We start from the raw sequence: 22693 nt of genomic DNA, 5'->3' as shown, positions 1-22693 counted from the left end.
GAAGGCTGCTCGTGAAATTCTCTACCCCATTTGACCTACGGCAAATTCTGACACTCCTTGGTCGGCTTTAGATAAAGATATTATAATGATATATTTTGCCACCGTAGGATCTGCTGGTAGATTACTTGTCTAGCACCCCTATTCCAGGTCACACCTTTTCTATTGGAGACCGAATGTTTCATCGTAATTCCGCTAAATGAAGTCATTTGTGATATTGGCCGTTCTCCCCAGAGCGCTATCAGCCACCCTGTCCTGTAATAGCCCGATGCGCCCGCTCCGAGCTAATCAATGGGAACAACAATTAAACTGGTAACGACTTGTCATCACAGGGAAGGGCACCGTGTCATCATGACAATCAGGTTGTTTTGTCTTGTATTTTCTGATTCCTACAGGGACCCAAACACAACACCAGGGAAATATGGATTAAATTTAAAACTCAGTCACTGACACCTGTTGATTTGAGAACTCATCAAGCTGTTGTCATTACTGAAATCGACCGCGCCTCTGTATTCTATGACGTGTGTTCATATCTATTCATTATTGAAATGGACCTTAACTCTTTAATTGTGTCGTAAAATATAGGATGTCGGAGAAGACTTTGGTAAGAAAGGGTATAGTGACGTCTATATGAAGAACTGGATACAGGTACAAAGAATTGAAATCAACTACATCATGTATGATCTTAAATACATTTCCCAAAAAGTTAGTGACTGGTCATCCGCGTATGTTTGAGATGAGTTAGATCTGATATTTCTTATACTGCGGAGGTCTAAATCTAGTTCACCAGCTGAATGATAGCAGAAATTGGCTTTAAAATGTGGCGTAGAATTAGTAGCCAGGGCAGTTTATATAGCCAGTCATGGAAGGGTAGGAATTGGTAAACTCGAAACCATCAAATGAGTCTTGGGAGACAAGGTTGAAATGTCCTCGGTTGAAATATACGTGTCAAACACCAGTTCAGCTTTGAGCATTCGTATCCACCTTAACAATTCATGTGCCCTGCTAGTGCTAGTGTCATTTCTGCATTTCTTCTTCAACAAAACAGTAACAACTGACTGTCATAAAACTATCTCAAGCTACAAAGCCCTTAAACCATCCGACCAGAATTAGCCAGAGAAGTTAGCCGACCATGGAAGGGTAGAAGTTGGTAAACTCAACAGCCATCAAATGAGTCTTGGGGAGACAAGGTTGAAATGTCCTCGGTTGTAATGTGTATCAAGCTCCAATACAGCTTGGTACATTTATGTACAACTTAACAATTCGCGTGTTCTGCCAATGTAGACGTGGTTGTTGGGTCCATGGTAAATTAAGTTGGGAATGAATTTGCTGTAAACAGTAACAGTTTTCAGCCATTTGCTACACAGCGTGCTTATAAAGCAACCACGATTTCATTCATTCAAACATACATATCTTCCATAACAGTCCTGAAGCCTGTTCTGTCAAATGTGGTTGTTCATTCAATGGTAGCTTATAATTTAGTCTTGTGATGAGTTAGCTTTGACCAGTTACGTTTTCTACACAATGTACGTAACAGCAATGAATGTTCTTTCATTGATACACTGGTATATCATAGTTAAACCACGTTAGTCCTGAAACCTAAGTGTGTTGTGATCAATTTAGTTGTTTATGGTATTGCAGCTTTAGTTTGGGATGAGTTTGTGCTGTGACCTGTTGCTTCAAACAATAGCTACAGCATGCGTACAGAGATGAAGTTCCATCCATTCATCCATCCATTCATTCATTCATTAATATGAACTGTAGCTCTACCAAAACAGTCCTAACGCTTGAGTATGTATAATGTGCTCTGATTAATGTAGTTGTTGATCCTGTGGTACTATTCCGTACTCATACATGACCCTGTGGGATTAACGCTACAATACTGGGCGGGGCGCCGCAAGCCGAGGTGTCACGTCAGGTATTCCAACATCGCGCTATGTTTACTCTAAAAACCAACTCTGTCTCACAACAACCCGTGGGGGCATTTCATAGAACAGTCTCTGTATAAATCATTTTTGTACCTTTGTTCCTTTATTTCTTCTCTAATAAACTTTTTTGCATGTTATTTTTTGTGTATTTACTGAATATACATATCTTTAAGATGGTGGTGTTCTTGCGGGGTTTTTTCAACAGTGCGCTGACGGTTTAAGTTTTTTTTTTCCGAAAATAAATTTTTCATTTTGTGACATGTGTATGCGCAGATGCTGAAATCTCTTTTCTCTTTTTTTTCTTGCTCTCTTCCCTTTTGTAATCCTCATCCTAGTCATTTTGGTTTGTGATTTTTGTGTGTGTACATGAAACGTTTATCTTCTGATGTTGTCCATGCGGTTAGCACGGTTCCGTTCCGGTTATCTCCGGTCCAAACTGGTCAGATGTAGATATGATTGTCTGATATGTCCTACCACAATTACATCCAACTCCCGTTGCAGACATAACGCTAAACATTGTGAAGACCTTTCTACAAAACTCAAAAACGTCTTCTTGTACATCAAATGTCGCCATCATGCATACAATTTCGGTAAGCAAATACTAGCCCACATCCTACAGAAAAGAATGTCGCACACTCAATTCTCCCGCACTCTACTATTGTTTCATGGATCAGGAGTTATTCCGGAGCTCCTGAGTCTCCAAAACTCGTGCATTACAGGCTGATTATGGGAGAAGGTGTCCGTTTGGAACAACCCCGCACACCTGCGGACTGGAGAGGGTTGTTTAGGTGAGTTACCATGGAGACGGTGGACAGGTTTGTTGTTGCTTAGAGGAGAGTGTGTGAAGTTGTTTATGCTGCAAATATGATCATATTATGATAGCGATTTGTGTGGGGTATACACATAGCTCCGCCGTACACAAACTCAATTAACTTTAAGCAACGTATTTTCCAAAACCTATCAGAGTTCTCTTTAAGTTCTTAAGGTTGAAATGTATACTTAAAAGTAAAGAAAAATAATGTACTCTGGGGTACATTGATATCCAAAGTTGAAAAGCGCATTTTTTTAGATTTAGGATTGGGATAGACTTTCGGCGAATTTTTGGTCATGCAAAAGTCAGTCTGACCTGATATTGATGGTATAACTGTTGGTAATACCACACGATAGCTCAAATTCTGATTGGAGATTCAACTTATCAACTAAGATGAGAGTTTCACTGGAATGTCTTTAGCGCATCGGTATATGATATCAGTTATAGACAGACTATCATTGATACCATAATCGATACTTCTTCGCTAGCCTGTTCCGGCCTTCAACAATAGTCACATCCGAAGAGGTTTATTGGCATTATACAATATACAATCATACAAATCATGAGCTAGCCGAACAGAAGAAACGTTGTACCAGATGTTTTCCGGATTGAAGCTCCGTATCTCATTTCTCTATACATAAGAGTAAGAGGCTGACAGATTTTGATAACGGTTAAGCCTCAAAACAATACACATTCTTCATGAACAGGTTGTACACCTGCTGTCTTCACAATCATCATAGCTGGAAGAAAGGAAAGAATAGAAGACAGGTGCAGTAGAAAGAGGAGAATGCCATCCCATCTGGAGCTTTTGCTCTAGAGCGCGAGTCCCAAATATAACACCTCATTGCGGTTACAGTGATATTAGGATAGCTGTGTACATCTAGTCTATGAATGGATAGTCTTAAACGTTTAAGTAACAGTACCAAATTGAATAATTACTCACCTTATTTAAGTCCCCACCTATGGACAAGAAACTTAAGAGACAATCTCTGACAAAGATGCGATCTTGGCAAAAATACAAGACGTGGTAATGTTAAGTTGGAGTGGATATTTTATTCGTGTGTCTTGCGAGTGGCTGGATTGTGAAGTTGGGTATTAGTGCTTATCACAACTCACTTAGCGAAACAAAGGAGCGGACCGGAACAGGTGGAAAAACAAAGTGTCCAGTATATCTCTTGTTTGTGATATCCATTCAATGTTATCTTCCAAACGCTTTCAGACCTGAATGTATAATGTTAGTTGTCAATGGGGTCCAGATTCGTATCTTGATACGCCATTGTGTGAAAGTGCCAATAAAATTGGTTGGATGTATTGCATTTCTACCTCGCATAGGAAGTTTTATTTATCACGACTCGTCACTTTTTCGCGCGGAGTTTCCCAGTGTGCGCGCCGAGGGTTGTGTTCGGTTGTTTTACCGTTTCCCGCGCGCGTTTTTGCGCTGTGATTTTTGGCGGGGGGTGAAATTCCAGGGTGTGTGACGGGTTCGGAGTCGAATGGTACTTTGTCCGATGACTTCATGTTAAAGAGCTTAACCCGCAAACAGTAGAAACAACATAAACAATGCATTCCGCGCGTGTGCCGTGCGTCCTGTCGCCGGAGGAATCCAGCAGGACGGTCCCATGGCTCCCCACGTACCACGGGGTCTGGGACACGCGGAAAAAATAAACTCCGAGCAGATCTGTGGAGGGAAAAAAACGTTTTCCTAACAAGCCAACCGTCCAATATCTGTGGAAACTCGCACAAAGAGGGGCGCTTCTTGTTGAAAAGCAGTGTTTGTCAGAATGACGGCGCAACCGGTACCGGAATATGTTACGATCTTCTTGGAGATTAAGGCTTTGCTCACGTTCGTCGCACGAGTGTCGTACAACAATCGCAAATGTGGAAGGCTAGTTGTGCATTTGTCTTGTGAAATTCAGCTGCCTTCTTTACAAAAAAGGCGGTCTTGGCTCCATTCTGAAGAATTGTCACGCAGTTCTGTCATAGCCTACTTGCCAGTTCTTCGCAATACAACCGTATGACGACCTACGACGACTGTGACTGCGCCCTTGGAGAAAATCCGCCCGCCTACCCCCATCCTATAACCCGCCCTGACAACAATCGCTAAAACGTCCATATCGTCCCAATCAGAAGTAAAAAGTACATACACATTCCAGCGAGTGTATATAGACAAGTCTCTCTTCCCTGAAAGGTTTTTCATAACTGGGCGGGTGAGCTCATGGGAAACGGGTGATAATAACAGAGCAACATGTGATTGTCGCACAGGTGGCCGAGTCACTTTCATTACCTCCTGGAGATGTCGACACACACACAAGTCAAGAGGACCAGGGGAAAGTGAATGTATTATTCCACAAATTACCGCCGATTATGATCATCTATAGGCTCATTATGTCGGCCTGTCGAGTGTTTGCCGGGTTACCGTGTGCTCAAAGTTGGGCTTATTACAACTCCATACACGGGAAGCTCAAAGTTGTTAGGTCTTTACAGACTAGGCAATTTTGGTAAAGCGCTTACCCTTTTAGTGATGTTACATTTGTCGTGAGGATGTTTGCTAGCGTATCTCAAATGTCATTATCTCGCACACATATCCGCTTTTTATGTTGTTTGGAGCTCTATTAATACTAATCATCATTTTTATGCCATTGCCATATCCAGGAGCGCCCCAAATTAGACTTTTCCTTCAATAAAAATTGTATTTTGCTCATATTTTTGCTGTTGTATATTAATCGATCTGGGCTTTCAACATCTTGTCTATGTTTCCCATTTTCAAAGAATTACTAATAGTTCGATTTCAATTTATCCATTTTGTTGCACCTTGGTGAAAGAGGTTATCACCTTCTTGTCTTAATTCACAACTTTCGTCCTTAAAAAGTTTAGGCGCGTTACATGTGAACCTTTCATTGAAACATTATGGCAAGATGTATTTCTCGTGGCATATTTCTGTGCTTCTGCGCTTCTAGAAACAAGCGGCTCGGCAGCTGTTGAGTTGACGGGCAGGGTAGAAGTGGCGGGAGGTTGTTGGTGGGAACGCTCTCGTGAGTGGGACGGTTGTTGGCACATATTGGCGCCTCTGACAGCTCTACTGATACGGCGGATAAACACAAACAGCGGGCTGGCAACCGGCTCTACGCGCAAAAATCGCCCCAAACACGCGGCCGGGTTAAATTCGTTTGTTAGTGTTTGTGTCATTCATTCTACAATAGACGTGTTGAGATGGATACGAGAGGGGGGGGGGGATTTGTGATAAAATTCAATTGGCGACGGAAAAGAAGTAGAGATTGACTTAAACTTTACCAGAGGAGTTATCAGACCAGAAAAAAGAATAATCAGGCAACCACCGTCACAAGATATTCATCATATCTTAACTTGAACCGATTCTAATTATTTTCATGCAACAAAAAAAAGTGTTATGGAGACAATGACAATCTAGTCGTGGATGTTCGCCTCATACATTATCCAGATTGCTTCCATCTAACGGAAATGATCCCAACCCATCGCCCATATGCGCACACATAACCTTATTTGTCCTTCACTCCAGTAAGAATAACTCTTTCCATCACAAAGCGGTAATGACAAAGAAAATATGAACATCACAATGACACGGGGAAAATCTCGGATGCAAATCTTTTCTCTGTCCTTTGTGTGTCTGAATTGTGACCTCCGGGCCTTCTGTCTGTACAGGTGGACAGGAAAAACTCGTGTTTACAAAAAAGTAATGATGGTTTCCTCAACAGGTGAAATAGAAGTCATGATAATCCTTTCTATGTTTTTTCCGACATTGGTAAACTTTAAATGAAACGAAGAAACGATTCGCAAGCGAACGTTTTTAATAATTTGAAGCCATGTGTTTTTTTATTGCAAAATACAAAGACAATACGCAGTTATGTTATATACACTATAAGAACCATATTGTGTGATTTGAAATGATACAATATCAATAAATGGAGAAAAGTTAAAATGCAAAAATGTTTCAGAGGTACAAATTTAAAAGATATGACGAACTGATGTACTTTTATTTCTGGAAATTGTTGAGATTCTTTGTGTTGTGTGCTTTGATTTGATTTGATATTGCGGGTTGTGTCTTGACGTCAAATTGATAGCATCTGTTTGTGCGCGTCCCAAATGTGGATATAATGATTCAGATTTGCTGTAACATGACGGAATAAGTGCGTTGTTTGTGCGTACGTCCGGCCACAGACTCCTGTTGAACTGTCTCCCCCCCTCACACTGACCTCCCCCCGATAACCACAACAACTCCGGCCGCGCCGGACCGCCATATCTGCGCTCAAATATTTGATGACATCACGACAGAACAATACCGAACAATTCTCACTTCCGATAAAGTCCGTTTTGGACCAAACTTGGAGTTTTAAGGGATTGCGGACGGATTAAGTCTGTCCGCACACCTGCAGGTTTGCGCGCACAGGTGTTACTGTGGGTGATTCTTACCTGGGAGGGCTGTGAGGTCCCTTCTATTCAGATTAGCAGGGTGGGATGGGGTCGCGTCAGAGACACATTACAGGGCTTGATTGTAATCTGGGTTTAGACAATACGGTCCCGGCAAACAAACAGCGAATTCTGCCATATCCAGGCTACGTCCCATACCGTTGACGAGGAGCGGTTGATAATTAAAACGCCCTGTCTTACTCATTGATAACATTTTCCCGTCCCAAATTTGTCATAACTTTGTCCAATTTTGGCGCGGAAAATGACTTGTGTGTTTATGGTGTGTATGAAACTATTAGGAAAACTTGTTTTGTTGTTTTGGAGGGTTGTAATGACTTCTTCATTTGCTGCAGACAGACGGAACACCACAAAACTGTCCGCCGCACAAAAGACCGCCGTGAAAAATCTCATTTTGAGGACACGCCGAACAAGCGTTTTGAAAAGAAACGTTTAATTTCGCCGCGCGCTGGCGCGATTTGTCTTGGATCTGGACGGTCTGGCGGCGTCGGCGCGTCTTGACTTCGCTGCAATGCGGGGGTAGCGCACCTGTGGGCCCTGATAAAGCGAAAGAAAAGAAATCACCTGTTGCTCAACCTGTGAGAAAGCTACTTTTGTTCCAACCTGTGTGCCTGCTACTTTTCTCGCCTACAACGCAAACCTTTGTCTCTCTGTCATTTTTTTCTTGCCTCACGTGGGCGTGACTTTCTTAACGTAACGTGGGTAGTTTTCTGTCTGACGTCACAAGGTGTCAGTAATCCTGCACACTTTGACCCGAGGTCGATACCATTGTTGTTGAAATGTGCCCAGGTCGCCCCTCCCTGAAAACGGTCCCTCTCCGAGGGGACTCCGCCTTTTCGACAGGTGATCTCCTCGCACGGAGGTGAGAGAGGGGAGAGGAGGAGGAAGGAAAATTTGCAACCGTGTTGTCACATGGTAATTTCAAACGATACCGGACAAACAGATTTAGTCACGTGGTGTGTGTGTTCTAAATACCGGGAGCACCGAGCGCTGACGTTGATTTATCGTACGAACGCCAGCAAGTTTATAGCGGCAATCTAGTTCAAGTTGGGCCAATGAAAGCTCGCTAGAGGATGGACGGGAATAATCCGTACTATGGCGGCTACCCACGAGAAGGGTACGAGGCGCAGCGGCCGATGATCCCGGCGTCGTACCAGCAGCACCAGGCCCGGTCGTCCTGCCTGTACGCCAACACCCAACAGCCGCAGCACGCCATGCCCTACCCGCCGCCAAACATGTCCGTCGTGGAGCTGGATCAGCTGGACGCAGAACTTCCGGGCGGCGGCATGCCGGGGCCCGGCCCCATGGCGTCCTCGGGACCAGGCCCGACCCAGCCCGTCCACCACGCCGGCCCGCCCCCTGCCCCGCAGTCCAGCTGTGCCGTCAACAGGAACGAGAACCTGCCGTTCCCCTGGATGAAGACCACCAAGTCTCACGCTCACGCCTGGAAGTCTCAGTGGCCAGGTGGGTGAATGTTTATCTCGGCGGTGTGCCTGCCCTCTCCGCCCGCCCTCCCGTGTGCGTGTGCCCGTAATGAAGCCCGCCTAATGTGATGAGTTCCTTTAATGGCCACTTCATCCCCTCTGTGTCAGTTTTACAGCGCACGTAGGTTGTAAAACTTCTGTCCTTACAGTCGTCCAATTTCTCCCCGACTCGCTCCCGTCGGAAAACGAGACCCGGGAAATTAAAACGACTCCCGACGGGCAGGGTAGTAAAGGGACTCAGTCCGAGTCTTACATCTGTTACAGTTCCCGTCCAGAGCTTTTCTCGCTTCATTTCCAGTGATTTTAATTTTCCCGATAAACCGAGGTTATGACATCTGCCCACGAGGCCGGTGTAACGACCACGCTACCAGCTGTTTTTATGGTCCGGCCATCAAGAAGTCATAACGTTTATAAATTAACCGGGATAAGAAACTTCTATTATCTGTTTACGGGAAACACGCGCATTTTACTGCCATTTATAGTGACAGGGCGTCAGTAGACACTGGCACAAATTGGCGGTTTCAACAGGTTCTATGTACAAACTAGCAGGGCACGGCATTGTAACCGCCGGTATCGGGACTCAATGTCTTTTCGAACGACTCTTACACAGTGTGTAACCAAAAAGCATATCCTTACTACACAACTTAGCAAATTCGCGTTTAGAATCTCCTATAACTTTTCTGTTAGACCCATGTATGTATACACCTGTCACAGTTTTTCTGTCTGTTCATTTTCAGTCCTTGTATCGTATAATTACAGTTAAGATGTACTAATTCTAAACCAATTTGCACCGACAAGAAGCTCATTTAGCCATTAGCCGCAGCAGAACAATGTCACTGGAAGCTGTAAAAGTATCAAAATCTCTTATAACCCTAAAAGGATCGCCTTTAATCTTCATATAACACATGTTCAATCCTTTACAATATTCGTGCCGACACCGGTACATCATTTCTGTGACAAAGGTGAAACGGGAGAGGTTAACAAGTGAAGACTCAACTCTCCACTCTACATACATGTCGGCCTTGTTAACAAATGGGTGTAATTTGTAAACCGGTATTCGCATTTCCCCCGGCTAAATTAAGTGCCTAACATGACACCACACTTTGGTTCTACTCACCCAGAAATATCTCGATACATCAGAGACGGACAGAAGTTATTGTGTGGGTCCATTCGCCCGCGCTAAGCCGATGTTTAACACCGATTTCCATGAAAAAGAGAAGACATGGACACCCGTGGCGCACACACACATGAGTACATGGCCGGTGACTTTACAGGCGTGTGCCATTTGTTAGCCAATAAAGCAGCCATACAATTCCTCTTCCTCCGGATCACAGAACAATCAAAATTCGTGTGACTAATTTTTGTTACCCCTCTATCATGTGATAGAACACCACACACTGAACAGGTGCAATTTTCACCATGTACACGAAAAGGGAAGCAGTTTCTAGTAATATGTTGCAAAAAATGAAACGGATAAAAGATAATAACTTAAGAAAAATACAGGAATGTCAGAGTTTAACTGCGCATCACCAAAATGTAATACTACATAGTCATTACATATGTAGTAGACTATTGAAGTCTTTTTCATTATGATAGTTTTACAGGCAATAGGAGCAGCAAAAGCCATGGTTTTGTTAAGTCCACATTTCGCATATTGCAACGACAGCAAAACTATCAAAAAGGAAACAACCCCGGTGACAGTAAGCTCTCGAGATTTGATTGATGCAAAGTTTGGCCAATGTGTAGGTTTTATCGTCGTATTTTATCTATAATTATGTATATTACATGTCATTAGCCGGCCTTTATGACCACAAAACAAAAACAAGTCCACCACATGTTGGGAGTGGTGCGCGCTACGTGAGCGAGTCGGTAGCACGTACAGGTGTAAACGTGTTTAGTAGATCCAGTTCTCAAACACAGTCATGTTACTGAATCTTTACATCCATCAGACATCTGTACCAACTGGTAAAAATAGTAGAAGTTTGTCCCCCAAAAGGTAGAATAATTTGGCACTGAGTTTAACCAACTACAACAATTCGCCTCTATCATTATCAAGTCATTCTACCATTTTGCACAATTTCTACAATATCCTCAGCCCGCAGAATATATAGTGAACGCTAGTGACTGTAGTAACAAGCTTCGTTTGTGTCTCGATGACTCGTTTAAAACAAATTTCAATCCGAAGAAAAACCCATTGCCTTCTGTCCAGAAAACGTATATGTTAGATATGGTCAGTCAAAAAAACATGGGGCCGCTTCTTGTAAGAACACGGTGTTTGGCGTGTTTAACAAATATCATGACAGAAATTATCCATAGTTTGTATACATATTGCACTGGATTCGTCAATTCCATGCTGAATGTCAGATTTATCGAACCGAACAATGAGAAATGTGTGAGAAATTCGCAAAGGAAACACTGTACTTACCATCTACTGACATTACATAGCAGGAGTACATTCGGCATGGAACCGCTTGTATTTCCAACATCCTCTAAACCACAATTACTGTGGCAAAGAACATGTTCAGTTTTAACATTCAAAGATGCCTGAGAACCACCGTTTTTCTCTTACTTTGAAAACCATACTCTAAACAGACAAGAACACCTGTGGATTTGTGCTATAGTACAAAACATAAACAGTACCACTCCGGTGAATAAAACAAGTATCCTACGCTCTTAAACCATGTTCCACGGCATCGGCTTGCTTGCCTGTGTCTGTGTTCGGTGTTGTTGGCTGTAACGTTACGTTTTCGACATAAATTTTCAACAAAATTTGATTGCTGGTAACTTCACAAAATTCTGCTCAAACACATACGCCATTTGATACACGTGTCATTGGAGACCCCCAAATGCCAAAGAGGCATACAATTTTAGCAGATATCACATTGATTGTAAGAAAGATATATACATATATGAAAGATATATATATATATATATATATATATATATATATATATATACACTTAGTCTAAAATGTTCCAGTTTCTATGTAACAAACGAAACGGAGAAAGGCAGGCAAATACAGGTGTTTCCGTTTTCTAGTTTTCACCTTTTCATATTGTGTATATTATGTATGGATGTAATGTCTTTGTGTGACAATGTCCACAGATGTGAGCGTGAAAGGACAGAAAATTTGCTGTACGATATAAAAAAAAAGGAACATCATGTTATGACTGACCGTTTCACAGACTATATACAACTAAAGGTGACAGGTTATGAAACAGATGTATATATAGTAACACTAGCTGACATGTTTTCACGCCCACACGACTTACTTCGATATACTCACGAGTTCACAAATCGTTACTACCAATGGCAAGTAGAGTTTATATTTCATTCATTTGAAGGGAAAGATCGTTGCCTTTCTTTGATTGCGCGACTTTCTGCCTACTTACACTTCATTTGGAAAGAGGCAGTGACACGTATTCGAAGAAATACTCCTCCCTGTGTCGCAAGTTTTTAACAAGAGGTTGACAGAAAGCGCGGCTGTCGGAAGAAGGTTATAATCTGCTCCTTCAAACATCTGATTGAAGAGTAAGAACTCGCCACGTGGCACAACCTGCTCAGAGACTGTGAAGTTTTCTTCCCATCACAGTTTCTATGGCAATTCCCATCCTTACCCCAACACACACCTGTACCTGGAATGTAGAATAGAACGGTTAGACGACCCATAAAAATACACGCACATGAACGCCCTGAGAAGGTGGGAAATGTTTTCACCGTCAACCAATGTTCAAATTTTCCAAACTTTCTTAAATTAATAGCTTACTGTCCTTACTTTTACCTCTAGCCTGTAATTGGACACACAATTTTAATGGACTCGTTTAACCAACTAGATTTTACGACGGATTCCTAAACAAATGCGAGGGTAATATCTGTGTTTTGTTTCTCTCTTTTGTGGGACTATATAGCCGATTCTGGCGGACCTGTTGTCACGTACAAGCAGTTACTCTATACTAACCTAGGACACCCAGAATGAAAACTATGGGGTAGAAGTTGTGGCTATTAGTCGACACGAAACAACACTTAGGCAACGTTTATGCCGATAGATGGCCACTGTTAATAAAGAACATCACCTGTGGCTGTAACACACATCACAACTTTACGTTACGGTAATGTTATATATAATGTTTGATATCCAGTTAACTTTGCCCAGCCCCTTGGTTGGAATTCTGAAGTTGGATATATCAAGGAGCTTTTATCATAAAGCTCCTTGGATATATCTACACGTTTCTCTCAAATAGGAACATCGGCGTTGTAACAAAACTTGTGCATATCAGGTTCTGACGGTCCATTCTGCTTGCATGGTTCCCATGGTCTCACTTGTCCTATTGCAACTATAGAGTAACACATGCAGTCCACGTAACCCATTTTTACTTCTACTCACAATGTACTTCATAGACCAAACCACGACGTCTTTCCCGCTGTCATTGACTACAAAGATCTAAACACGATCACACTGCTTCCCATATTGCAGCTCCGTTCTTCCCCTAAGTCGCGCGCTCGGACAGTCGTTTTTAATGTGAAAATTATACTTAAAAATGTTGAAATCAAAGAGTCCTGGGTCATACATTGACTGTACTATAATAGCTGCTTGGACATCACGAGTCCCCCAAAAAAATGTCCGGCAAATTTTGGCTGTTCTCAGTTACACGAAAACAACATTAAAGCATATAGAACGATGGCAACCCATCTGACGTTAGAACACACCTGTCGCTGTAAAGCACCTGACGTTACAAAACACCTGACGTTACAACATACCTGTAAAGCACCTGACGTTACAAAACACCTGGCGTTGCAGCACACCTGCCGTTGCCACCCACCTGACGTTAAGATTACCTGGCATTACACTTACAGGAGAATGATAATTGTGGCGGTAAGAAAGGAAGATACGTACGTCCCGATATCCGTGCAAGTTTTGAAATATTGCAATAATGCTGCGCTCGTTTTAAAAAAGGTATAGTTAATGTACAGATGTATAGTTCTGATATATAATGCTTTGTTGCTGCTTAAAATACTACCCGAGCACGCAGAACATGTTTGCCTCCATAGTAAAATAGTAGAACGTTTGCCACACATAGATGATGATTTTCCAAAGAAAGTAGCCGATCCGCGATGGTCCAGTAAGCCCTCAAAGGTTGGCGAACTCCTCTGTGTAATTGTCCGCCTTGTTCGGCAAAGCTCTAAGTACTTCTTCGCGACCGAAAGAGTTCAGATAGTCACCACAATGTACAGTATCAGCGTCAGTTGTGTTAATACTTACAACATATATCTCTCAAGTCTCCGCGTACGATTATGTGAAGGGGAGGGGGGCTGTAAGTAACCGTACTACACACACGACCTTCCCGTCCTACTACCCGGATAGAGACGGCCCTGTTGACCCAAACAGAGCGCCCAGAGGCCGTGTGTACGTTTCCGCCCGTGCCCGGGCCCCAGTTTGTGCACCTTTGCTTGTGTATTGCATAGTTTGACTGGGAGAAACCGCCTTGAGGTGGGCGGGAATGACTCATGCCCTAGACCCCGGGCATTTTAGAAATACACTGAAGACTCGGCCAAGTGTGGAAAACTTAGCCCATAAACATGTATCTTTCAATTGACGGGTGCTAGTGGTGTGTTTTTGGCTGCTATACCACTAGGCCAACCTTACATCATCATCATCGGGTGATACTACACCAGAAACAAGCCAGAAGAGCTGAGAGTCTTCTTATCTATAAATTGACCCATCGAAAGAACATGCAGTTACTCCATTCAAAATATCATTGTCAGATCTGATAACTGTAAAACATGTCCACGCTTTGGGACATGTGATCTTCAATATGTCTATCTAATTATACGTGTGAAACTTATGAATCCTATGATGCACATGTAGTATAGGCGACAATTCACAAAAAACTCAGCGGAGGCGTTGAAAATTTCCTCTTCAAAATGCGTCGGTAAAACACATAACGGCACAAGAACACTGCAGTTTTGTTCAGATATATGAAGGAATGTCGACAAAAAACGAATTGTCCTCGGATCCTAAAATGTCGCTCAAATTTTGAATACACCTGTCCAATTATATCATTGATTTAATTGGATCACTATGCTTATATATTGTATCACTTTCACAACGTTACGGAAAACCAAAATCAGGTAGCGCTGTTTAGCAGTGTGACCCCCACCCTGTATTAAGCCGACATGCTGTACAGTTAATAACATGGCTAACACGAAGGCAAAGCCTGACTGTCTGTCATATACTAGTAGTATATAGACAGAAAAGATGCCGAAGACTCCCTGCTATATGAAGCCATTAAAACAGCAAATGGCAGCCCAGATAGAATAACAATGGGCGGAGTATCCACATCAACATAATACAGACTCATTTCTTAACAGATAACCAACAACAGCCATACCGACAAGAGTTAACGCTAAATATAGCAAGTATGACAAATATCCATACATTAAATTAAATAAAGTATAACTATAGGATATAAGGGTGTTAGTATAATAATCGTGATACATGCACAACATATGTTTTCTATTTTGAACACTGTAATCAAATCTTCCTCTCGTCTTTATCGTATTCTGCAACTGGGAATTGCCTTTGTAGGACAGTTGAAACGAGATTTTTTGTTCCAAAAATGTGATTATCAAACGTACGTTTTGGTGTATGTCTTATTGAAAGACTAATTCGGACTTTTTTGGACTCAAAAATCCTATCATACAAAGTTAGAATAAACGGGCTGAATTTCTACCATGTTCTTCTTGCATAGACAGTAACACAGGTTCTCCCTCACAGTCAATTTTTACATCTAAATTTCGTTGCTGTTGATCACCCATTGATGAATTTATGGTGCCAGGCGGTTAGAACTTCGAACGGAAGTCTAACCATCATCAAATGACGTGCAATGAAACTGGTTTGGAGTTGAATGTGTCTATTGCTATTTGATTCTAGTTCCCCTTCTAATGAATACTTGTTGTGTGAGTTTGAATGGTGTGAGTTTTAGCGTGGTCATCAGAAAATATAACAAAGAGAAAAGTAGGTCATGAGCAGCTGATGAACTTCCGTACATGAGAAATTAGACAAACGGTTGTTTGAGAGATTCTGTGAATTTCTTTTTCAACCTCCTTGGTGTATCTAGGCCTAGTATTATGCCGAAGAAAAAATAGACCAAAATTTACAAAACAGAACTGATCTATGTGCAAATCACATGTATCTAGGTCTATTTAGTACAAAGAGTTTTTGCAATATCAGCAATCAGCAAAATATTGCCGTGTCAGCAGACGTGTCCCCAAAAACCGCGTGCGATCATTTTGCACGGAGAGATTTCTGTAGAACTTGACAGGAAACCTGCGAGCAGGGTTGTAGCCAGCACCTGTCCTTCAGTCCTTTGAAGGAATTTTGCAGCTGGGGACTGGAAAAAGTTTTCCCCATTCCTTCCCCTGGGACAGACAAAAATTGATATGTAAAGATATAAAAATAAATGAAACCCATGTGTTCTTCTTCACCAAAACAGATGCCATTGAACAGCTTAGTCTACAAGCAAAATATGCACCTCAAAATGCAGGAAATAGTGTTTCAGAGGGTCTTGATTTAAAAATTTTCTGGGACCCAGATCCCCTAGAAATGCCGCGCAACGTCACGCCATGCCTTAGGTGCTTGATAGGATTCCCATTCAAAATCAAGGGGACTGAAAATGATTTCAGGCTGGCTACAACCCTGCCTGCGAGGTTCCACAGCTGACCGTGGGGTGATTCTGGTTCACGCGTTCTCGTGTGTTCGTTAAACGGAAACTATCTCACTTACATGCTATCTGTCGTGCACCTTGTCCGCTCTTTAATATGCGCAAAATTATACAGAAAATTAACGTTGGTTCACCTGTTTTGGCTCGTGACCAAAATTGGGTAAAAGAGAAGGAAACAGCGCATGGAAAAGCTAGAAAATTGAGGGTTTTCGACTTAACCAGGGGACTTGAACACAGCCTGGTAGAGTATAGCTCAGTTACCATCTGTGCTACCATCCTTGGTGTGAAAACTGTACTTTTAATATCTACGAAACCGTTGTGGTGTTAAAAAACAGGGTGGATATGACACGACATTTTTCCACGAATGGAACGAAAATTAGATGTACTTGTACACGGGACCATGAGTCTACCATGATCTTCACTACTTTACTAACTGTTGTGATGTGTGTTCTAACTCTAGTTTTTTATTTCTCCTGTGAACAGGTGCGTCCTTCGCTGTTGAGGATGAGAACAAGAGAACGCGCACAGCCTACACCCGGGGCCAGCTCCTGGAGCTGGAGAAGGAGTTTCACTTCAACAAGTACATTTCCCGGCCGCGCAGGATAGAGCTAGCCGCCATGCTCAACCTCACAGAGAGACACATCAAAATCTGGTTCCAGAACCGCCGCATGAAGTGGAAAAAGGAGCAGGCAAAGCGGCGGCCGCTGCCCGAGTCTGCCTCCAGCACGACCCCCGGGGGCAGCGGCGGGGCCGGCACCGCGGCGGGGGGCGCCGAGTCCACGGGGACCAGCGGCACCGACCCCGAGACTTCACCGGTCAGAGAGCCGGTCTCGACGCCTCCCGCCTCCACGTCTTTACCGGTGTCTCCACCTGTGAACTCAGGTGTACAGGGGACCTCAGCAGCTTCCCACACGGGCGGGGTTACCGTTCCCCCCGTGCACCAAACACTGCCTCATAGCGTTACCGGACCGACAGAGCCCACACTCCAACGGGAAAACCTCTCACAGAGCCTGGCCTTTTCACGCTCCTGATTCCCGCAATAGATACGTCAACAACGGCTCTCCGGTCAATAGGACTAATTTGTAAGGCATTCTTGTGGGATTTCTCCGAATCAAAGGCATCAACGCAGGTGGTTTTTCATTAGAAAAACACCAGAAGAAAGGACTTGAAATCTATACCACAGATAAACCTATATTTGCAAGATAATCGTTCTAGTCGGTCGACTCACAAAGCAGCTATGTAGTACCAGGGGGAATGAAACAATCGTTTAGCGACGTTTTACATAACCAAGACGCAAGTGTCCTGGAGGAATACTTCCAAGTGTCGGCCGGACCCCGTCAAAGACTAGCCCGATTTGCATAATGAAAGAGGTACAAATTAGTAGGAATTATTAGACTGAGGGGCGGGCGGGGCGCGTGGTCAAGTCGAGGGCACGGGGTTACCCTTCATTCTCATGGAAAACTGCGAGTCGGCGGCGCCTTTACTATGCATGTCCGTCCCGTTTGTAGTGGGACAGGCCCGCCGGTAAAGACGGACACGGCGGCGGCGGGTTGAAAGGGACTCGCGCGCCGTGATTAGAACGATGTACAAGATCGGAGACACACGATAAAGAGCTCAGTACATCCCTAGGGTAAGCAAGAGGCGTTAGCATTGTGCTTCTGCATATTGGGAAAGGCTGACAATGGAACCCGGCGGCTCCTTTGGTGCTCGTGACACACAGAAAAGAAACCCTATATTATATATCAGTGTATTTTTTTTCAGTTTGAAGGAAGCGACGACTACGTGCGAACAGGACGAGGTGTGAACGAAACCTTCCAGACAAAGCTATTGTTTCCCATCATTCATCAAACCAGACATGTAGCAGACCCGTGACAAATTGTTCGTTAGGAAGCCAAGAAAAAATAATGTGTACGGAGACATGTGAATAAAACAATGTAGAAATATCAACTACATTTTGAACGAGTCCGTTATGATAACGGATATAACGGATTTTCCAGTGACGTTTGTATTGGAACCGTTGCCCTTGAAACGCCTGGGCCCTGTACAATAATTAGTGTGAAATCTGTACAAATTAGTCCAGCGTTTATGCTCCCTAGGTTTTTATCAGTGACCTGGAAGCTCGCAGGTATTTGTCAACCGGTTGTTGTGGGCTTCGTAGCGACGGGGTCCTCCTCTTGTAACCCCCGTAAAGATCAAATATTGGAGCCAAACTCAGGCCTGTTTAGCGCCACAATGTTTACAAGAACATCAATGTTAGAGGTCCTGAGTTCACATCTGTAGCAATGTTGCCCAAATAATCACATACAAGTCTGTTGATATGAAGTGAAATGCAAGCGAAAGACGATTACTATGAGTGATTTGCGTGGCTTCACGACGCCGGTCGTTGGCTTGACAGATCTGAGTGGTTTGGCTTAAATGAGCGTTATCAATTTGCACTCTGAATTGTTGACAAGATTTGCCGTAGTCAAGGGAAACGGGATACAATAATGAGAGAAAGAAGGCTAAAAAAACCTTGGCCGTTTCCGAACAAAAAATCGACATCAAACAATCCGGATTAGTCTGGTACTGGTGTGAGTTTCTGTTGTCCGGTTCAAAAATGGCCCAACGTTTGGTGGGTCTGTGTTTTTTTCGACTGATGAGGACAGACAGAGATTACCCTTTTTCCTGGCCACTCTGGAGAATTTGTCTACAAAGTCAGAGGAACGAAAGTTTTAAGAAACGGTAGGTACTTAAGTTAGAATATATAGATATCCGGGACAGCTTTTCTGTACGGTATGTACATTTACGTCAGCAAGAAACGTCCGGTCTCAAATCTGTAAACATACTAAAAGTTTAGTGACTAAAACATAAAACACGACTGAAATTCGATCCCTGGAAGAATGACCTATAGCTGCATGTTAGCGCCAAGAAGTGCGCGTAAACTACAACGCTTTTCGGAAAAAAATACTAGTCAAATCATAGAAAGTGGGCCTTTCTGTCTATCATCCCCAAAATATTGTCCGGATATTTTTGCTCAACTTATGTCGCCATTTTGGCGGCGACTAAAGCAGGCAAAACTGCATTTTCTTTTTTTTTCAAGTAACCTATCAGCAATATTCGGACAATTCAATGTTGAAAGCGGCTCAATAGATCTACCTTTGACTGGCAAAAAAACGAGGACGACCGTTCACACGTTTGGGTAGGGCCCGTACATTTTTCGTACGACCGCAAACTGAGGGTAGTCTGGCCTTACAAAATTCCACTGTCTGCTACGAAAAGGGCCCCACTAGATCCTTGTCGGTGGTTGATTCTGTGAATTTCTGTCACAGCCTACTTGAAAATTCTATGCATAAAACCCTACGACCACTGTGACGGCGCCGGTAGGACACATTGAAACGTCGCTGAACGATTGGCGGAGCTATCTACCGCTTCTACCCCCTTGAAAGGACCAAATTAAAGCAATAATCTAACACTCAGGAATATCACAGGAGATATATTTCACATATCCATCTCAATAGTAATTGGAAACCATGCTGATTTATGGACCCATATTTTATAGACCGCCATCTGGGTCGACCACTGTGGAAACCGTACTAGATATAATAGAGCTAGCCTTAGAACACAGGCTGATATGAATGTAGCAAAGTTGTCTTTATATAGAAATTTTAGAGTGTAAAATCTATTCAATATGTTCCTTGTGATTATTTATTAAGACGCAATCAAAGTTTTAATGTTAATATAGAAACGTTTCTTGAAGTATATAATCAGTGTCATTTGCTCAGCTATGTACGAAAACGCAAAGCTATAATTCGCTATCGTTGGTGCTTGATACTATGTTAGATCTGCCTTGTTACACGTGAGGATGTGTATCTACAGTGCCTGTTGTAAAAGTGTTCAGAAAATGTGATAGAGGAAAAGGCGTTATAAATACATTAAACCGTTATTTTCCCGTTTTAGGTTCGGCGTGTTCATTCTGTAGTTGGTGTGGTATGAAAATTCTCTTCTATAGCAGGGATTTCAATCACCTTTCGTTTCTTAACAATGAACAATAATGTACGTACATGGAAGAGTAAAAACGGGTATCCTTCAAGTTGAGTACTTCTTTCCTTTCAGCGTTTTCGTTCGAACATGCACAATAAAAACCCTCTCATGAGCTCACGCTTTACGAATAACATTTCCTATATCATATACACGTTGTTTAGTGTGTAAATCAGATAAATGGAAACGAAAAGTGACAAAAATAATGTATTTCTTTAAGGTGAAAACGTATCCACTCACGCTTTCAACGTAAGAAGCTGTTGATAACACCAATGATTTTTCTGTGGTTCGGGCTTTGGTTCGTTAGAAATACCATATGTGTGGCACAGTCGTTAATACACAGAAAGATACGATTCATTCCTATTTTGGTGTACAGCTTTCTAAAGACATGCAAACTTTGGCGGACAATGCACCAAGAAGACAAAACACATTCACAAGCAAAACAACTTCCACCGAACTCACCTGCCTTTTCTGTACACCTGTGCACAATTTTCCATGCAGCTGTTTTCCTAGATGCCGCGACGACAACAATTCTAGGTAGTCATAACTCACTCGCAACTTTTTTCATTCATATACTATATTTTGTCATTGTCTTAGCTACATTTAGCGCACGTTTGTCAGGTTTGATATTTTATCCGGGCACCTGTTTGCGGATGGAAGCTGGACAGACCGCGAGCCGGCGGGACAAGTCAGTTCAGCTGTGCGGGGAGAACAAGTTAAAGGAAAATGGCCAAGTTCTCGTTCTTTTTACATAGAATTAGCAGTTGTTTTTACACCTGCTTTATAATAATTTGGTTACTTAACATAGCTAGCTGAGACGTAAGATTTCAATGCACATACGTACACAAGAGGGGTGCGTCTTTCTTTAAAACCTGGCATACCCTAACCTGAGACTGTCACCACCAGACTCTATCACATGGCCAGATGAATCCACTTGTAATGAATTTCTGTTGTCGCGATCGGCCAACTCCTCCGGACAATATTTCACGATATTTCAGTGTATACCTTCTATCTATCTGGCCATGGGAGAGTTTTTGTTTGAGTGACTAGTCTAAAACTTGGCACCAATGCACCTGAACCTAAAGCTAAACCTTACTAAACCTCAACATGTATTTGACGTAAAACTACCAGAGTGAATGTTACTCTCCAAGCAGAGGTTTCCATTGGGGATATTTTGTTGCGGTATTTTCTACCTTTCTATGTTTTCCTTCTCCTAAGTTATAGTCGAGACCGCTTATGGGGCTAGGGAAACGTATAGAATGGTAGAAATGGCCGGAAAAGCTGAGGGAATCCTGTGTGTAGAGTGGTGGGTTGTACCTTATTGTACGACTATGTACACGAGGTCACAAGGACTGGTTAGAACAACTTCATGTCCCATTCTACACAAAATGACTAGAACACCATTTTCCATTTCCATACGTTTGTAGGCTCAGTACACAACTTCTGTGCTCAGTTATTTGTCCGCTACACACATGAACATGTGGAGGTAAACACTGCGTGTCAGGTACTTCCGATTTTCCTCATGAATTCGATAACGTCCAACTCATACTACACTATTTACGTGACGTGGACTTAAGTTGTGTAGTTATGTTTGACCTGAATCTGAGAGTTATGTGCGGTTAGCATGTTCAGTCGTCGGAGGAATATTTCATTAAAAATAGCGTAATTTTGTTTTCTTTTGAACGTTGAAACAGGTTGTATCAGAGCCTTGATTAGGGCGATTGCTACTGAAATAAATGTCCCTCTGTGGGTGTTTGAACCTCGTCGTACGTTTTGAAAATTGAGTAGAGACATTGCAGTACAGTGTACTACTAGAATAATATCAAGATTTTGGCTCTACCTTTCCTTCATCGACATAGAAAAGGTGAGTGCCGACATTGCTACGTACTTTGGAAAACATAAGAACGTTGGATATATGTTATATCATTGGGATCACGGCAAGTATTGTATTCTGGCTGAGAATATATTGGACTAAACATCGTGTACTGTTTCTGGTGGTTTTTCTCAGTAAGGATACATCTACATGAATTCTACAGTAACATGATATTTAAAGAAACCTTTCACTGGTATCCACTAGGAGATTCGTTAGTGACCACTCAATTCTTGTGGAAGATCTTTTCATTGCTGGAACCCAGATCAACGCCAGTGTGTTTTCGATTCATTTAATCCGCAACGGTGACGTTTTAACCACTTATACTGTTTCTGTACATTATCGACTGATTTAAATAGTTTTAAGTTGGGCACATTGGGTGTGGAAAGAGATTTGTTCTACAT

General features: G+C 42.6%; 1 protein-coding gene across 1 annotated transcript; it reads left to right on the top strand.

Annotated features, from left to right (window-relative positions):
- The first annotated feature begins 7660 nt into the window (after positions 1-7660).
- On the top strand, positions 7661-20337 carry LOC118419641 (pancreas/duodenum homeobox protein 1-like). The gene is made up of 2 exons (XM_035826124.1): positions 7661-8661; positions 16886-20337. The coding sequence occupies exons 1-2, from the start codon at positions 8271-8273 to the stop codon at positions 17431-17433; spliced, it is 939 nt and encodes a 312-aa protein (XP_035682017.1). The 5' UTR covers positions 7661-8270; the 3' UTR covers positions 17434-20337.
- Positions 20338-22693: the final 2356 nt, after the last annotated feature.

Source organism: Branchiostoma floridae, chromosome 7 (assembly GCF_000003815.2).
Source record: "Branchiostoma floridae strain S238N-H82 chromosome 7, Bfl_VNyyK, whole genome shotgun sequence".
Lineage (NCBI taxonomy): Eukaryota > Metazoa > Chordata > Leptocardii > Amphioxiformes > Branchiostomatidae > Branchiostoma > Branchiostoma floridae.
This window is presented reverse-complemented; position numbering and strand designations above follow the sequence as displayed.

Coding starts and splice junctions, on each gene's coding strand:
- LOC118419641 (XM_035826124.1), top strand. CDS start 8,271: ATGGACGGGAATAATCCGTACTATGGCGGCTACCCACGAGAAGGGTAC. Junction 8,662..16,885: donor CTGGAAGTCTCAGTGGCCAG/GTGGGTGAATGT, acceptor TCCTGTGAACAG/GTGCGTCCTTCGCTGTTGAG.